Source organism: Bufo gargarizans, chromosome 9 (assembly GCF_014858855.1).
Source record: "Bufo gargarizans isolate SCDJY-AF-19 chromosome 9, ASM1485885v1, whole genome shotgun sequence".
In the NCBI taxonomy this organism is placed as follows: domain Eukaryota; kingdom Metazoa; phylum Chordata; class Amphibia; order Anura; family Bufonidae; genus Bufo; species Bufo gargarizans.
In genome coordinates this window covers 161,774,013-161,790,549 of record NC_058088.1, presented here as the reverse complement: position 1 = coordinate 161,790,549, position 16,537 = coordinate 161,774,013, and the positions used below count along the sequence as shown (strand labels likewise).

At 43.0% G+C, this 16,537-nt stretch overlaps 1 protein-coding gene across 4 annotated transcripts in view; it reads left to right on the top strand.

Moving 5' to 3' along the window:
• The window catches only part of DENND1A (DENN domain containing 1A), a 746,239-nt gene that overhangs the window by 623,442 nt on the left and 106,260 nt on the right, over positions 1-16,537 (top strand). For all 4 annotated transcript variants that reach the window (XM_044305779.1, XM_044305777.1, XM_044305778.1 and 1 more), the window contains exons 14-18: positions 8,923-9,024; positions 9,101-9,188; positions 9,390-9,430; positions 12,443-12,514; positions 15,825-15,881. In XM_044305779.1, coding sequence (XP_044161714.1) covers positions 8,923-9,024; positions 9,101-9,188; positions 9,390-9,430; positions 12,443-12,514; positions 15,825-15,881 — 360 coding nt within the window. The remainder of the gene's footprint in view (positions 1-8,922; positions 9,025-9,100; positions 9,189-9,389; positions 9,431-12,442; positions 12,515-15,824; positions 15,882-16,537) is intronic.

Sequence of the window (16,537 nt, the reverse complement as noted above, 5' to 3'; positions counted from 1 at the left end):
TCTCATGCTCCGATGCGCTCCAGTGCCCTGCGCTAGATCGCGCAGGGCACAGGCTCTTGTGTTTTCAATAACACACTGCCGGGCGGTAACTTCCGCCCAGCAGTGTTCGGTGACGTCACCGGCTCTGAGGGGCGGGCTTTAGCTCTGCCCTAGCCATTTTACTGGCTAGGGCAGAGCCAAATCCCGCCCATCAGTGCCGGTGACGTCACCAGGCTGCCTGTCAGCCCCATAGAGAGCCCGGTATGTCACCGGAACTCAGAAAAATGCCTTTGCCCTGCGCGATTTAGCGCAGGGCAAAGGAGAGCATCGGAGCATGAACTGCTCCGATGCTCATGTCAGGGGGGCTGCCGGGGTGAAAATGGAGGGATGTCCAGGTTCAGCTCTGAACCTGGACAACCCCTTTAAGCACCTTCTCACAGGTGGACAGAGTGGTGCTACTCTTATGGCTGTGCCCACCGGGAGGAGTGGAGTGATGGTGGGCATAGACTGCTGCCATATCACAGGCTTTGTGTGTTTTTATTTTATTTAATGGGCAAAGCTCCCGTGAAACTCAAACTTCCATCCTATTACATCTCATCTTCTTAATTGAAAACAACTTTTAAAAATTAACTCTTTGAGAAGTTGTTTACACAGAGGTTTACTTACTTTTGATCCCGGCACTGAGAATGTTTACTGAATAAAAGACATGAACTGTACAACAATTTGTGTGTTATTAGTGCAGCATTTAGGGGATCCGGCGGTGTCCAGCTATACCAGATACAACCATTCCTGTATTCTGTTCCCCTGCCGGAGCAGAGTACCGGAATGCCTTCCGAAGGTGTGGACTTACCCTAGGACAACCCATAACTGAGCAAACTATGAAAGTGGAGAATCTGAGGTTGATATTGCTTTTTTATTAGCTATACATTTTAATTATCATTTACAAAATTTGAATGGAATAGTGCAATATTAACCCTTCCCTAAGCAGAGTCTCTGTTCCGATGAAGTGAGAAAATGTGGCTGTTATGGATTGGGTTGGCTGTGATGAGATATATGGACTGTGCAGGGATCCCTTTTCCACGTGCAATGTTCCAGATGGTTTTGGGGTGGGCTGATGTTAATTGGGCTGTTCAATCAATGGCTCCAAACTCAGAAAACAGTGTAAACCATATATACAATCTAGTAAATTTCAGTGTAAGGGCTCATTCAGACTGTCCGCCAAATTATTATTTTTTTGCGGACAGTTCAGCATGTCCACAAAAAAACAACAAATTGCATTCCGTTTTTTCGCTGATCCATAGACTTCAATAGGGCCATGTCCTGATTTTCACTGACAAGTATAGGACGTGTTTCATTTTTTTGCTGACCCATGCAATGGAAGAAAAGGGCCCCATAAAAGTGAATGGGACAGAATCTAATCTGCAAAAAACAAATCCGCATTTTTGCGGACAGCATACGACCGTCTGAATGAGCCCTAACAGTAAAGTAAATGTTACTTCTAAATGTAGCGTGGCATTGTTTTCATTTTTAACCTAATGGAATTAAGTATACATGTAATCATCAATGAGTAATTATTCTGCTCGGAGAACGTATTCCATGAAGATCTTCCCTTTTAATACTTTTCTAGCGCTCCGACAAAACCAGGTCGGACAGTTCAGCATGTCCACAAAAAAAACAACAAATTGCATTCCGTTTTTTCGCTGATCCATAGACTTCAATAGGGCCATGTTCTGATTTTCACTGACAAGTATAGGACGTGTTTCATTTTTTTGCTGACCCATGCAATGGAAGAAAAGGGCCCCATAAAAGTGAATGGGACAGAATCTAATCTGCAAAAAACAAATCCGCATTTTTGCGGACAGCATACGACCGTCTGAATGAGCCCTAACAGTAAAGTAAATGTTACTTCTAAATGTAGCGTGGCATTGTTTTCATTTTTAACCTAATGGAATTAAGTATACATGTAATCATCAATGAGTAATTATTCTGCTCGGAGAACGTATTCCATGAAGATCTTCCCTTTTAATACTTTTCTAGCGCTCCGACAAAACCAGGTCGGACAGTTCAGCATGTCCACAAAAAAAACAACAAATTGCATTCCGTTTTTTCGCTGATCCATAGACTTCAATAGGGCCATGTTCTGATTTTCACTGACAAGTATAGGACGTGTTTCATTTTTTTGCTGACCCGTGCAATGGAAGAAAAGGGCCCCATAAAAGTGAATGGGACAGAATCTAATCTGCAAAAAACAAATCCGCATTTTTGCGGACAGCATACGACCGTCTGAATGAGCCCTAACAGTAAAGTAAATGTTACTTCTAAATGTAGCGTGGCATTGTTTTCATTTTTAACCTAATGGAATTAAGTATACATGTAATCATCAATGAGTAATTATTCTGCTCGGAGAACGTATTCCATGAAGATCTTCCCTTTTAATACTTTTCTAGCGCTCCGACAAAACCAGGTCTAATGCAGGTGTCTATTTAAAACACACACATTACTTGTAAAAGCATCAGAAGCAAGAAGGTAAAGAATCTCTGTGGCCTTTTTCTATGTACCCCCTACCGGATGAAAAACGAAACTAGTAAATTATTGTAATGTATGCAGACATTTTCACATCAGTTTTGTCAATAGCGATGTCTCGCCAGTATAACGTGTACCACAGAATGAGAAGAAATAGCATTCATAAAACATTTATAAGTGTAGCACAAGTAGGGCTGAATGTTGGCAGTTTGTTTTTTTCGAAAATAAATTAGCATACAAAAAAAACTAAAAACTAAAAGGCCTTGGAGTAATATTACTGATGTGACTGTTGTGCCGAAATCTGACATTTATCCTTTTGTATGTGAGCCATCTTGTGAAATAATTATGGAAGCTTCATGGGCAAACCTGAAATAAGAAATATATTGGAAAAAAGGGATGTGGATCGGATTATAATTGGGGAAAATATGCAGAACTCATGTTGCAGAATGCTTTCTCTGAGCCTTTGGGCGATTTTATGTTTTTCTTTTAATGGAGATTACCTGCATAGCTAAGAAGAAACATTAGCATGAAAGAGTATACAGGGATTATTTAGCCAGCATAACATTTGCGGTGTTATACATAAAGGGGGGGTCCCCATAGTAGTGATTGAAGAATTGGTCTCCTATTATGGTACCTGGTTTTGTCTCTGAGGACTGAAGGGCCTCATGTTTGTTTCCTGCTGCACTTCTCTTCAGTATCCTTGTTTCCTTACAGGGCAGTTCCACACGGGAGGGACCTCCTGCCCTGTTGTTGTTTGTTTTTTTGCTCCGGGTCCAATAGGTCCTGATAATCTTTTGAGATGCAGCCAGGCACGCAGTCCCACGTTTACTAAAACTGATACATTTATTTTATGCCAATGAAAGCTGAGAGGGTTGTTTCTGAGGGTTGTTTGGAGACCATCCCCATTCTTCTCATTTGTTTTCCATGTTGATAAGAGAAGAGTTGTGCACATATGGTGGGTGTTCAGATGTGACTTTAAAGGGACACTGACAGGCCCAAAAAGCATATTTAGGTATATATATGACAGTACAGGTCATATAAAGTGTATTAGAATCATCTAAGTATCCCCCCTGTCCACCTTATAAATACAGTAAAAAGAAGTTTTATAACCTGCTTTCATCGTGTTCAATCTGCCCAAGGGGCGGCGTTTCATATCAACTTGCGCCCAGCCAGCCTCCCCACAACTGCCGTTTGAAGCGCCGCCCAGCTAATCAATATTCACTTCGCTGGGCGGCTACTCTGAAGCGCTGCTGTGCCCAGTGCATGCGCATTAAGCAGAGCCTGCATCGGCCTCTGGGAATCAGACTGTGCGCAGGCGCGATGCAATCCCGGCCAGTGAGGGTGCCGGGCGCATGCGCTGAAGATGGCCGGGGACACTAGTAGCCGCCCAGCGAAGTGAATATTGATTAGCTGGGCGGCGCTTCAAACGGCAGTTGTGGGGAGGCTGGCTGGGCGCAAGTTGATATGAAACGCCGCCCCTTGGGCAGATTGAACACGATGAAAGCAGGTTATAAAACTTCAGTTTACTGTATTTATAAGGTGGACAGGGGGGATACTTAGACGATTCTAATACACTTTATATGACCTGTACTGTCATATATATACCTAAATATGCTTTTTGGGCCTGTCAGTGTCCCTTTAAGGAATCCCATTTTTCACCCAAAAATGTTAGCGGCTCCTCATGCTATATTCCACATTCAATAAATGCACTTGAGTGATGTTGCGTTCTTTAGGTCTTCTACAAGAACCCAAAACGTACAGAAAAGGATATGGTAAATTGAAAAATATTAAGGCATCAAAAACTGGAACAAAAGCACACAATATCTATAGAAGTAAATTAGTAGCAAAACCAGTACTGTCATCTGTAACTGAGTGCAAGAAATTATTATATATAAATATATAGTATATACAATACACCCTCTTACTGGGTCTTATTTGAGGTTGGATGCAATAAATGAGACACAAGCAGTGTCGGACTGGGGTACCTAGGGCCCACCAGTAAAATTTATTTTGGGGGCCCACCATACGGATACATTCAAATATAATAAATAATTTTACATGTTTTTTATATGAACATAGGCTGGTTGAGGTGCTGTACATTGAATATATGTATGTAGTGCAGTAAATCTAATGTGTTATGTTCTACTTGTGCAGGGGGTGGGAGACTAGGGGCCCACCTTTGCTCAGGGGCCCACCGGGGGATTCCCCTGTACCCCTGTGGGCCAGTCCGAGCCTGGACACAAGAGTGAACGTATAGAAAAATATATATTGTATAGTGTGGAATATGTGGTATATATGGAGTTACAGTGGAACAAAAAGAAATAAATATTACATAGAGAGACTTATACACACATAACAATAATTATAATTACTAGCAATTTCCAGGATACAATATAAGGCTACTTTAACTCAACATTAAAATTCCTTACAGTTTATAGTTACCACACAGTGGGCCTCCAATCCTTGTCTCTCCTCTGCCCTCTCCAGTCCTCTCTTCCCCAACATCCCCAAAAAATAGATCTTTTATTCCTTGAAAGCTCTCAACCTCCATCCTTGCTAACGCCCCATATCGGTTATCTGAGTCGGTGGGCCTGCCCAGAAACTGAATCTTGGACAACCCGTTATTTTAGCATTTTATGACACTCTGCTCTTATTAACACATTTTGGGTGCCTTTTGTTCTCTACCAATCAGAATATGTAGGAGATACAGGATATTCCAGGACCTTTATCTGTGAGAATCAGAGTAAGGGCTCGTTCACACAAACGTGTGATGCCTGTTGCTGTATTGCGGACCGCATTTGCGGATCCGCAATACACGGGCACCATTCCGTGGCCATTCTGCTCACGGATGCTGACCCATTCATTTCAATAGATCCGCAAAAAAAACGGAAGGTACTCCATATGCCTTCTGTTTCCGTATTTCTGTTTTTCCGTTCAAAGATAGAACATGTCCTATTCCATGCACACGTCCGCAAATGGGTCTGCATCCGTTCCGCAATATCAGGAACGGGTGCGGACCCATTCATTCTCAATGGGGCAGGAATGGATACGGAGAGCACACTATATGCTCTCCGCATCTGCAATTCCGGAGCGCGGCCCCAAACTTCTGGGCTTCGGCCCCAAACTTCCCGGCTGCGGCTCTGCCAAAAAATAGAACATGTCCTATTCTTGTCCACAATTGCGGACAAGAATAGGCAGTTCTATGGGGGGTGCCTGCCGAGTGTATTGCGGATCCGCAATACACTGCGGAAGTGTGAATGGACCCTTATTGTCCGCATAACGGACAAGGATAGTACTGTTCTATCAGGGGCCAGCTGTTCCGTTCCCCAAAAAACGGAATGCACACGTACATCATCCGTATTTTTTGCAGATCCGTTTTTTGCGTATAAAATATTGAAAAAGCCATAAGGTCGTGTGCAAGAGGCCTAAGGAGCTAGATACATACTAATGAAGTATACACACATACAGTCAGCTAGCCGTCTCTGATTCACACAAATAAATCCCTCACAATCTAATATAATGCATATATTATTTCCAAAACCTGTACTCCTCACATCGAGTATGTTCCTAATGAAGTATCACATGAAATTGCCTTACTTCACCATTTGTGATCCTTTCGGCTTTTTGTTTTAGTGGATGTAATTTACTGTTTGTCCCAAAATATGGGAAACTAGGTCCTATTAGCATAATAACTCTCTTTTTTATGTAAAATTTGCCTTTCATCTTTTAGTTTGATGAAGCCAATATCTAAAAAAAATAAAAAATTAGAGGGCAATCAAAATTCACTTATTTAGCTCATGTATCGTTTCAGTCCATTGACATTTAGAATTCCACAAATGTTCCTTCTTGAGGAGATGCTTAGAAATGTTAAAGAGGACCTGTCACCTTCATTAACTACTTACATTGCTCATATATGTACAGTTCTGGAGCATCATCTCTTCTGACTCGGTCTACTATTCCTGCTAAAAGTTTATGAATGAATTGACAGCTGTCTGAGATAAAAGTCGGTGTTACCGGTGGGATGTGTGTCCCTGCACAGTCTGAGACTGGCAGCACTGACTGATTGGCCCAGTCGGACCTTTATCGCAAATTGCTGCCAATTCATTCATAACGTTTAGTAGGGATAATAGACAAATGACACAAAACAGAGTTATAAGAAATAAACCCCAAGAATTGTTATTGCCAAAGCAGACATGTCAGGAGAGGGGGCAGGTCCTCTTTAATTATCAACTTTGCGTTCCGATACTGAAGCAATATATATAAGCAATCAATATACAATATTTAAAGTGGAACTGACTCAAAAACGTAAAGTGTACGTAACCTTTTGAGGAATCTTATTAAAAACTATTCTAAATGCCATACAACATTTTTTCAATTTTTTTCCCATTTTGCCTACAAAATGGGCACCTGAATTTCCACTGCAGTGGCTTTGTAGTGGCAGGAGCACACATCTCTTCACCTGCCTCTGCCAGCACTGCTCAGTGGAATCCGGACGCCAACTGATATGTCAGCAGTGGATGGATTCCAATGCACTATAGACACCTGAACTTCAGGCACCTATTATGTAGGTAAAATAGAAAAAAAATATAAAAATATTTTACAAAAGTTTATTTTATGGCATTTAGAATAGTTTTTAATAAGTACTTAAAAAAAATGGATCTGCAAAAAAAAAAAATGGATGGCATACGGATGTCATACATTTTTTTGGGCGGATCCACAATTTGTGGACCGCAAAACACATACGGTCGTGTGCATGTAGCCTTATTGTGGTGAAAAAACAAGTACAAATGCATTGATTCCTAGCACCAATGGAAGGACTTATTTTCTTTCTCCTTGGGAATCCCACTGATTGCAAAGGTCCCAGAAGCGTCCACCAGGGTGGAATTCTTTCCTAAAATGAAGAAAATTGCATTAGGGGTTTTGCCTTTCTCTGGATCAACATTGGAGCAAAATAGGTTGAACTAAATGGACTTACATACGTGTTCTTCCTTATATTTCCTCTTGGCTCGAAATTCCACAAGATGAGCGGAGCAAGATAATAAAATGCTATAAAAATATAGCAATATGATCTGCACTGAAACAATCCTAGCATGACGCGATAATGTAAAGGGGGTTATACCATGATTAATGTAAGAAATGAAAATGGAAAATCATACATAATCTAGTACATTATGACCTCTTTCTAACAAAGCTAGACCCAGCCCAGTAGATTACATGGATCCAGAGATCTCCCCATTCATTGCTCCAATAGTTCTTCTGGATTTATTTCAAGTTGGCAGCTTAGGGTGCGTGTCCTTTTGTCAGGGGTGCGTCCTGTCTGTTGCACCTGGTAGCAGTTGAAGGATGGAACTGAGCATGTGCTTCCAGGACAGAGAAATCAGAAAAAGAGCAAACAGAAGGTGGTGCTAAACAGATGGAGCTAATTGAATAACTTAGTAGCTATAATACATTTTTAATTACTGTATTTTTCCCCTATAAGACTCACCGGCCCATAAGACTTTTTAGAGGAGGACAATAATACAAAAAAAATATTTCATTAGACCTCAGCTCACAGCCCCAATGTTAACAAGACCCTCAATCAGACCCCAATGTTAATAAGACCCCCAATCAGACCTCAGCTCAGAGCCCAATGCGAATGACCCCCAATCAGACCTCAGATATGAGCCCAATATAAATAAGATCCCCCATTTAGACCTCAGATGAAACCCCCATACCTCATATCAGCCCCCAGCCTCAGATGATAAGGCCTTATCTCAGCAGCCCTCAGCTTCAGATCACAAAATAAATAAAACCACTTGCCTCTCCTGCCCGGACGCCGCTGCTTCTCAGCTCCACCGCTCTGTCGTCTTCTTCCTGCAGTCAATGTGAGGTCACAGAGCGCCTTCACGCTGTGCGCAGCCACGGCACAGCCGACAGTAGAGGACCAGGAAGTGGTGAGTACAGAGCCTTCACCTCTTCCCGGTCCTCCGGTACTAATGGAAGCGCTCATTAGTATTCACCCCTTAAAACGCAGCGACGTTCCCCCCACCCACCCCACTTTGGGGGGTGCGTCTTATGGGCAGAAAACTACAGTACATGAAATTGCAGAAGTATTCAGATCCAGGTGCTGGTTTGAAAACTGTAGAATATTATTCATGGGACAACCCCTTTTAAATTTGTATCATGAGACCTTGACGCCCTTAACTAAAATTATGGACATGTAAGAGTGGCCTCATCTTTGTATGTCTTTTGTCCTCTTATGTTTCGGAGAAAGAATTATGTGCAGAAATCGGATGGAGCAGCAGGGATTTAGTGCTGAAGTTACCCCGTCTGTGAATACTGTAGATGAATGCCTATAAATGCTGGATGTAACCCATTGCCACATTTGCCCTCAATAAACTTTTCTTACCTTTGATGGTCATTGTCTGTCTGCCCCCACAGGAGGAGCCAATTACCTTTTGTGAAGACACATTTGTGTCCCACCGTTCCAGTGGGATGAGACCATTCCTTCAAAATGCGATTCAGCTTCAGCTCTTTAAACAGGTACGAGATTTGAGAACCCTCTCGCAGAATTGCACAGTCACTTATATTAGCAGCATTTAATCTTGTTCTCGTCTAGTTCATAGATGGGCGTCTTGACCTGCTGAACACTGGAAATGGATTCAGTGATGTCTTTGAAGAAGAGATAAATATGGGCGAATATGCAGGTAAAGAATGTCAGAGCAGACGGTTATAATACCTATTAGATGTAGCCACCCCTCTCCCGCCGTTATTCTGGCTGCCAGTGTCCCATAATTAAATATATCAATTCCAATGGTCACCACTGAAGTATCTTCTACATATGCGATTTTCAGCGTGTTCTGCAGATTACCTTGAGTATATTGCTATTTCTACTTTTCCCCCCACAGGCAGTGACAAGCTCTACCATCAATGGCTATCAACAGTAAAAGTACGTATCCAGTGTCCTCACTTAATGACCCAGTATTTTCTAAAAATGCAGCGTCGTGAATAGTTTCTGTTAGGCTGCGATCACAGCACCGTTCATTTTCCGTACTTCCGATCTGTCAGAAGAACAGAATTTCTTTTTCTAAATGGATCCTTTATTTTGAGCATCCGTTTGTGTCAGTTCCGTCAGAGATCCATATTTTTGATGGGAGAAAAAGTCCTCCTCACAGGAGTGAGACCATAGACAAAATTTTAGGTGCAGGAATGTAGAGTCAGCATCAAAAGGTTGTCTCATCTCATCAACCCATTTCCGTATTAGTTCATATGCATGTCATAGAGAGGAGCGCACACTTGGGCCCCCAGATCTTACCATGTATTACATAGTCAGCCATTGATCTGATCAACGGTATTTAATACTACATATCCCCTGTGTCAGCCTCTGCAGGGAAATTGAGCAACCTTGTCCAGCAAAATGATCTAGGAGACAACCAGTTAGTAAACAGGTTTTTCAGGGAGACTTTAAAAATGTAATAGCTAGAACATTTTAAAAGTAACAAAAGAAGCTTTACTCACCTCTACCGATCCCCTCCTGCATCGGTCCCCGCTTCCAGTCACGGCAACCAATCACCGGCTGAGGCAGGGCACCAAGGACAGGACAGGAAGTGAAGAGCACTGGGGACCGGAGCATCGTCAGTATGGCAGTGGTGGGGATCGAGGGACATGAGCAATTCTTTTAACATGTTCTGACTCCTTAATATTTATTATATGTTTTTAAACTTCCCCAAAGAGAAATTTTAGTCTGCAGGTCAGTGGTAGCCTGTATTTTGTAATTTGAAAGCCCAATGACGTAAAGGCTCACTATTAGAGTTCCCCGCTCCTACTCTTAAAGAGGACCTCTCACCACCCCTGACATGCCTGTTTTAGTAGCTACATGCACTCCCCATGTAATAACAATTCTGGAGCATCTATTCTTATGGCTCTATGCTGTGCCATTCCTTGATTATTTCTACTTCAAGTTATGAATTCATTTCTAGCAGTCTGCAGTAAGGGTACACAGGGATGATAACTAGTTGGGTGTGTGTCTCACTCTATCCAATCAGGGCTGCCATTGTCAGTCTTTGCAGGTACACCCCCCAAACTTGTTACCTCCCATCTGTACCCTTACTGCAGACCGCTAGGAATTCATTCATAACTTCTAGTAGAAATAATAAAGGAACGGCACAACATAGAGCCATAAGAATAGATGCTCCAGAATTGTTATTACATGAGGAATGTATGTAGCTATTAAAACAGGCATGTCAGGAGAAGGGAACAGCTCCTCTTTAAGACAATATTTTTGTTAGGGAATTGCCAATTATGCTATTCCATATTAAAATGAATGTAAATTGCACAATGCAGTAATCAGAAGACCTGCTATTAGGCTACTTTCACACTTGCGGCACAGGAATCCAGCAGGCAGTTCCGTCGCCTGAACTACCTGCCGGATCCGGCAAAACGTATGCTAACTGACTGCATTTTAAGACTGATCAGGATCCTGATCCGTCTTACAAATGCATTGCAAGAACGAATCCGTCTGTCCGTTTGTCATAGGGACAAACGGATGAGTTTAGATTTTTTTTTCCACATTTTTGACTGTTCAGGATGGAGATAATACCTCAGCATGCTACGGTTTTATCTCCGTAAAAAAAAAAAACGGAAGACTTGCCTTTTTTTCCATAGGAATGTATTAGTGCCGGATCCGGCATTCAAAATATCAGAATGCCGGATCCGTCCTTCCGGTATTACATTCCTATGAAAAAAAATGACGGATCCGGCATTCAGGCAAGTCTTCATTTTTTTTTTTTACGGAGATAAAACTGTAGCATGCTGCGGTATTATCTCCATCCTGAACAGTCAAAAAGACTGGACTGAAGACATCCTGATGCATCCTGAACGGATTGCTCTCCATTCAGAATGCGTTAGGATAGAAACTGATCAGTTCTATTCCGGTATAGAGCCCCTAGGACGGAACTCAGTGCCGGAAAAGAAAAATGCTAGTGTGAAAGTACCCTTACTGAGGTTACAGGGATGCCATTTGATTAAGGGGTAGATGGCACTTTGACTTAGCTACTTACCCTACAGTGCATGTATTTAAAATGTCTGCTTTACTACTACTTTTCTTTTCTTAATATTTTTATATTTATTATCGGCAGTGATATTTGCTTTACTAATACTGTATATTACTTACTGAATTAGGAAAACTGGAAAGTAAGGGTCCATTTACCCAGGCAGATATTGTTTGAATTGCAAGGAACAGGCAGATTCCTGTCCACACGAGGGGATGTGCCGCCAACCATGGTTATTTTAGGTCAGCATGAAGATGTGATCAACGACAAACAAGCAAATTATCATTCGTCATTCGATCACTGGACAATGATTGAGAAAGATTTTTTTCCCTATGTAAATGGTTTTCAAGAGCGCTATTAACCCTTGCAGTCTGAGTCTCTGGTGCTGCCCCAATTGATGGCAATATCTGGGCTTGCCACTTGAAATAAAGGTGTGGTTCATGTGTGGCCTAGCAATTAGCAGTAACCATGGCCCATTACCCGCAGCTGAAGCCATCCCATTATCAGCAGCTTTAAATGGTCCACAGATTACACTGGATAGGTCATAAATATCAGATCAGTGGGGTCCGACTCACTTGAATGGGGCAAGAAGTTGTAATTACAGCGGCTGAATTTGGGGGAGACCACCATGCAACTTCTGTTTATCTTCTGTTGCAGAAGCACTAAGTGAAGGGCCTACTAGATAGAGCGAAGAAAAGACCCAACTGTGATGCGTGAACATACTTTTGTGCATTACATACGTTTCTCCGTAATCTTTCAGTAATCCAGAACACTTGATACTCATTGATGGCTTTTATTAATACATTTTCTTATAATCATACATGAAGAGGCATGCTGCCATTATGCAGCCAACTTGCCGAGGAGACCGCTATCATTTTCTAAAGCATCTTATGAAGCGTTGTTTATTGCAGAAAGGAAGCGGGGCCTTTCTTAACACCATGAAGACCAGAGCTAATCCAGCCATGAAGAATGTCTACAAGTTTGTAAGTACCACATATAGGAAAAGGTGGGCTCCAGGGGCGGACTGGGAGATTAAAGTGGCCATGGAAATAAACCTAAAAGTGGCCCCATGTTGTAGGCAGGTCCAAATTGACAGAAGACAAGACAACACAAATATGTAGGGGCAACAGCAGCAGTCGGGGCCAGCAGTACCACAGTGCAGCACAAAATACTGCCCCAGAAGAACCAAATACCCCCACTGCAGTATTTAACTGTCTACTGTCCAAAATTCGGTGATACAGTTTAATTCAGGAGGGCACCTGTGTTCACCAGCCAGGTCCATAAGTACATGATGCCTTTAGCATTAATTAATGCTAAGGGCATTAGATCGTTATGTACCCAGACAATGGCCGTGAGGGGGGCTCTGGTGGCCCCCTGAGCATAAGCCCACCGGGAAATTTCCCTGTAGGGTCTTTTGCCAGTCCGCCCCGCCACAACCTTTCCCCTCCATACATCTCTGAGCTACTCCTCACAAGACCTCCTTCTCTCCTCTTATCACCTCTTTCCACAATCACCTCCAAGATTTCTCCCATGCATCACCCATACTCTAGAACTCTGTGCCCCAAACATATCCGACTCTTACCTACAGTGGAATCCTTCAAAGGAAACCTGAAAACCCACCTCTTCAGACAAGCCTACAACCAGTGACCCTGCTGCCTCTATACCGCCATGACCAACTTCACCCTCACCTTACTGTGTCCTTCTCCATTCCTTCATGGGCAGGGTCCTCTCTCCTGTACCAGTTTATAACTTGTCTTGTTCATGCTTATTGTAGTTGTTTTGAATTGTGTATGTGCACCCCTTTTCATATGTACAGCACCATGGCATGAATGGTGCTTTAATAAAGAATAATAATAATATTACAGGCCCTGCATTTAAAGGGCATCTGTCAGCAGATTTGTACCAATGAAACTGGCTGACCTATTGCATGTACGCTTGGCAGGTGAAGGTATCTGTGTTGGTCCCATGTTCATATGTGCTCGCTTTGCTGAGTAAAATTATGTTTTTATACATGCAATTGAGCCTCTAGGAGCAACGGAAGCGTTACCATTACACCTACAGGCTCAGCTCTCTCTGTAACTACTGTTCCCTTTCCACTGTGATTGACAGGACCAGGCAGTGTAAATGTGATTACACCTGGCCCTGACTTCTCCTAAAGTCAATCAGAAGTGCAGAGGTTGCAGCAGCTGCAGAGAGAGCGGAGCCTCTAGGTGTAATGGGAACGCCCCCGTTGCTCCTAGAGGCTCATTTGCATATATTAAACATCATTTTATTATTCAGCAATGTGGCACATATGAACATGGGACCAACACAGATGCCTTCAGCTGCCAAGTGCACATGTAACAGGTCAGCCAGTGTCATAGGTACAAATCTGCTGACAGATGCCCTTTAAAAGCGGTTGTCCAGGTTTTTTTTTTTTACTTTCCACCCAGCTGGTACCTATGGAGAAATCCATACTCACCTCTCCGTTTTGACTCCCTTCACTGGACCTTTACTCCCTGTCTGTCAACTTCCACACAGACAGGGTCACAATGACTGGCCTCAGAGGCAGTGAGTCGCCAAGCAGCTTGTGACCCAGCTGTGATGTTCTGCTTGGGGACATGTCACTGCCGAGGCCAGTCATTGGCTTCAGTGGTCCAAGTAAATCCATTCGGAAGGAAGTTGACAGACAGGAACCAGAAGTCCAGTGAAGATAGCCCAGGAGCTGGTACAGGCAGTTTTGACTCCCTTAAAAAATCTCCTGGTGGGCCAGTGCCCAGGGGGCCAAGCCCTCTGCCACTGGCCGGGTACATAATGAGTTCTCAGCTGTAATTAATGCTGTGAGAATCAGTTACTCATGTACTGGGCCGGCAACCACAAATGCCCTCCTTAATTGAAATGCTGTGGCTGCATCTCACCTCCTAAGCCCCCTGCTCCATATGAGAGGCAGCTGAAGGAGAACAGAAAGGTATATGGTTCTGATGGAATTGCATTTTTTGCTATGGTATTTCATGCCCCACGTACAACCTTCTGTCAAATTGGGCCTGCCTTCAACATAGGCCACTTGAAGTTCCCAGTCCGCCCCTCGGTTGTGGACAGCCTTATTTTCATTTGTTAGTATTTTGAACTGAATTTTCCAGTCATTAGGGAGCCAGTGAAGGGACTGGCACCCCTACAATCTGAACAGATTGTAGGGGTGCCAGAATGCTAGATGGAAGGCAACAAAGGAGTATGTTACAGTAGTGTAGATGGGAGATGATAAGGGCATGTATGGATATAGCAGTGTTAGTACACATACTTGGTGAGTTATCACCTCTAGTTAACACGTTATGACTGTTAACTCTTCTGCATCTGTATGAGCATTTTTGCAGACTCCTGGTTGAGGAATGTGCGGATATTAGAGATATTTTTGAGTTGGAGACGGCAGGTGGTGGAAAGGACAGGGAAGTGCAGTTTGAAGGACAGAGCAGAATCAAAGGTTACTGCAAGGCAGCGGACTTTGTTAACCGGAAAGTGTGTGCAGCCTTTGATCGTGATAGATATGTCTGTTGAGGGAGTTGAGTGAGATCGGGAAAAGATGATAAATTCTGTTTTTTTCCATGATAAGTTTTATAAAGTGAGAAGGAGGAGGCTATAGCAGATAGGCATTGCGAGATTCTGGATAGTAAGGAGGTAAAATCTGGACCAGAGAGGTAAATTTGCTTGTCATCATCATGAAAGTGGTACTGAAATCCAAGGGACTCTATAAGCTGTCCCAGGCCAAAGGTGTAGATCGAGAAGACCAGGGTTCCTGAGACAGAGCCTTGAGGGACATGAACAGAGAGGGGACGAGATGAAGACACTAAATGTCTGGACTAAGGAGAGGGCCAAGTATGCGATACTAAGGGATGAGAGATTTTGTTACAGAAGGGAGTGGTTAGGTCTAGGAGGAGGAGACCAGAGTAACATCATTTTACTTTGGCAGTTAGCAGGTTGTTGGCGACTTTGATAAAGCCAATTTCAGTCGAATGGAGGTGTCAAAAGCTGGATTGTAGCTGGTCAATCGGAACAAGAGAGGTGGGAGTGCAGTTCAAGGTGGGCATGTTCAAATAGCTTTAAGGCATATGGGAGAATTGATATGCAGTGATAGCTAGAAAAAGAAGACGGGTCAAGGGATGGCTTTTTGAGGATAGGTGTGGTAGCATGTTTCAAACAGGAGTGGGAAAGACACCAGTGGTTAATAATAGGTTAAAAAGATGAGTTAGGGTAGGGATAAACATTGTAATAGATGGTTGCTGACCATTTTCTAAAGTCTAATCACATTTTCTCCCTTAGGCTAAGGACCACGCCAAAATGGGAATTAAAGAAGTAAAAAACCGCCTGAAACAGAAGGTACTTGTTATTTTTTTATTTTCATTTTTACTAATACTGTCTTATATTTAGAACAGTCTACATATGCAGTCTATACAACCCGATCTGCACTCATATTATGCTCTTATACTCTCAATTGCCCTGTGCTGAATTGAAATCCGGTGACATCCCTGGCTCTCCATGCGTAAGCTAGACGGAGGCTTCTGCCTAGCATTGAGCCCGGTGACATCACCGGCACTAATGGGCGGTCTTTAGCGCTGCCCTAGCCTGTTTTTGCTAAAGACCACCCATTAGAGACAGTGACGTTACCAGGAACACTACTAGACCATGCTTTGTGGTCTTTGAAGGCACCCGTACCTGTAATGGTGACGTCACTGACTGCTTGGCAGGAGCGCAAAAGGAGCTATGCTACCGGCCAGGGCACGCTCCGTGCAGGATTCTACCTCAGCGCAGATCTCCGTGATATACAAGAAAACCCCTTACAAGCCGTGAATCCCCTAGGGTTGGAGGAACAGCAGTGATGTTGGTATATATTGATACACAACATGATGGTATACCTATGAGGTGCACATTACTAAACTAGTTATCAGTTTGTGCAAATTACAGAATGCGCTGTAGCAAACATATAAATAAGTGAGTCTATACATAAGAACATGGGACCAACAGAGGCCTTCAGC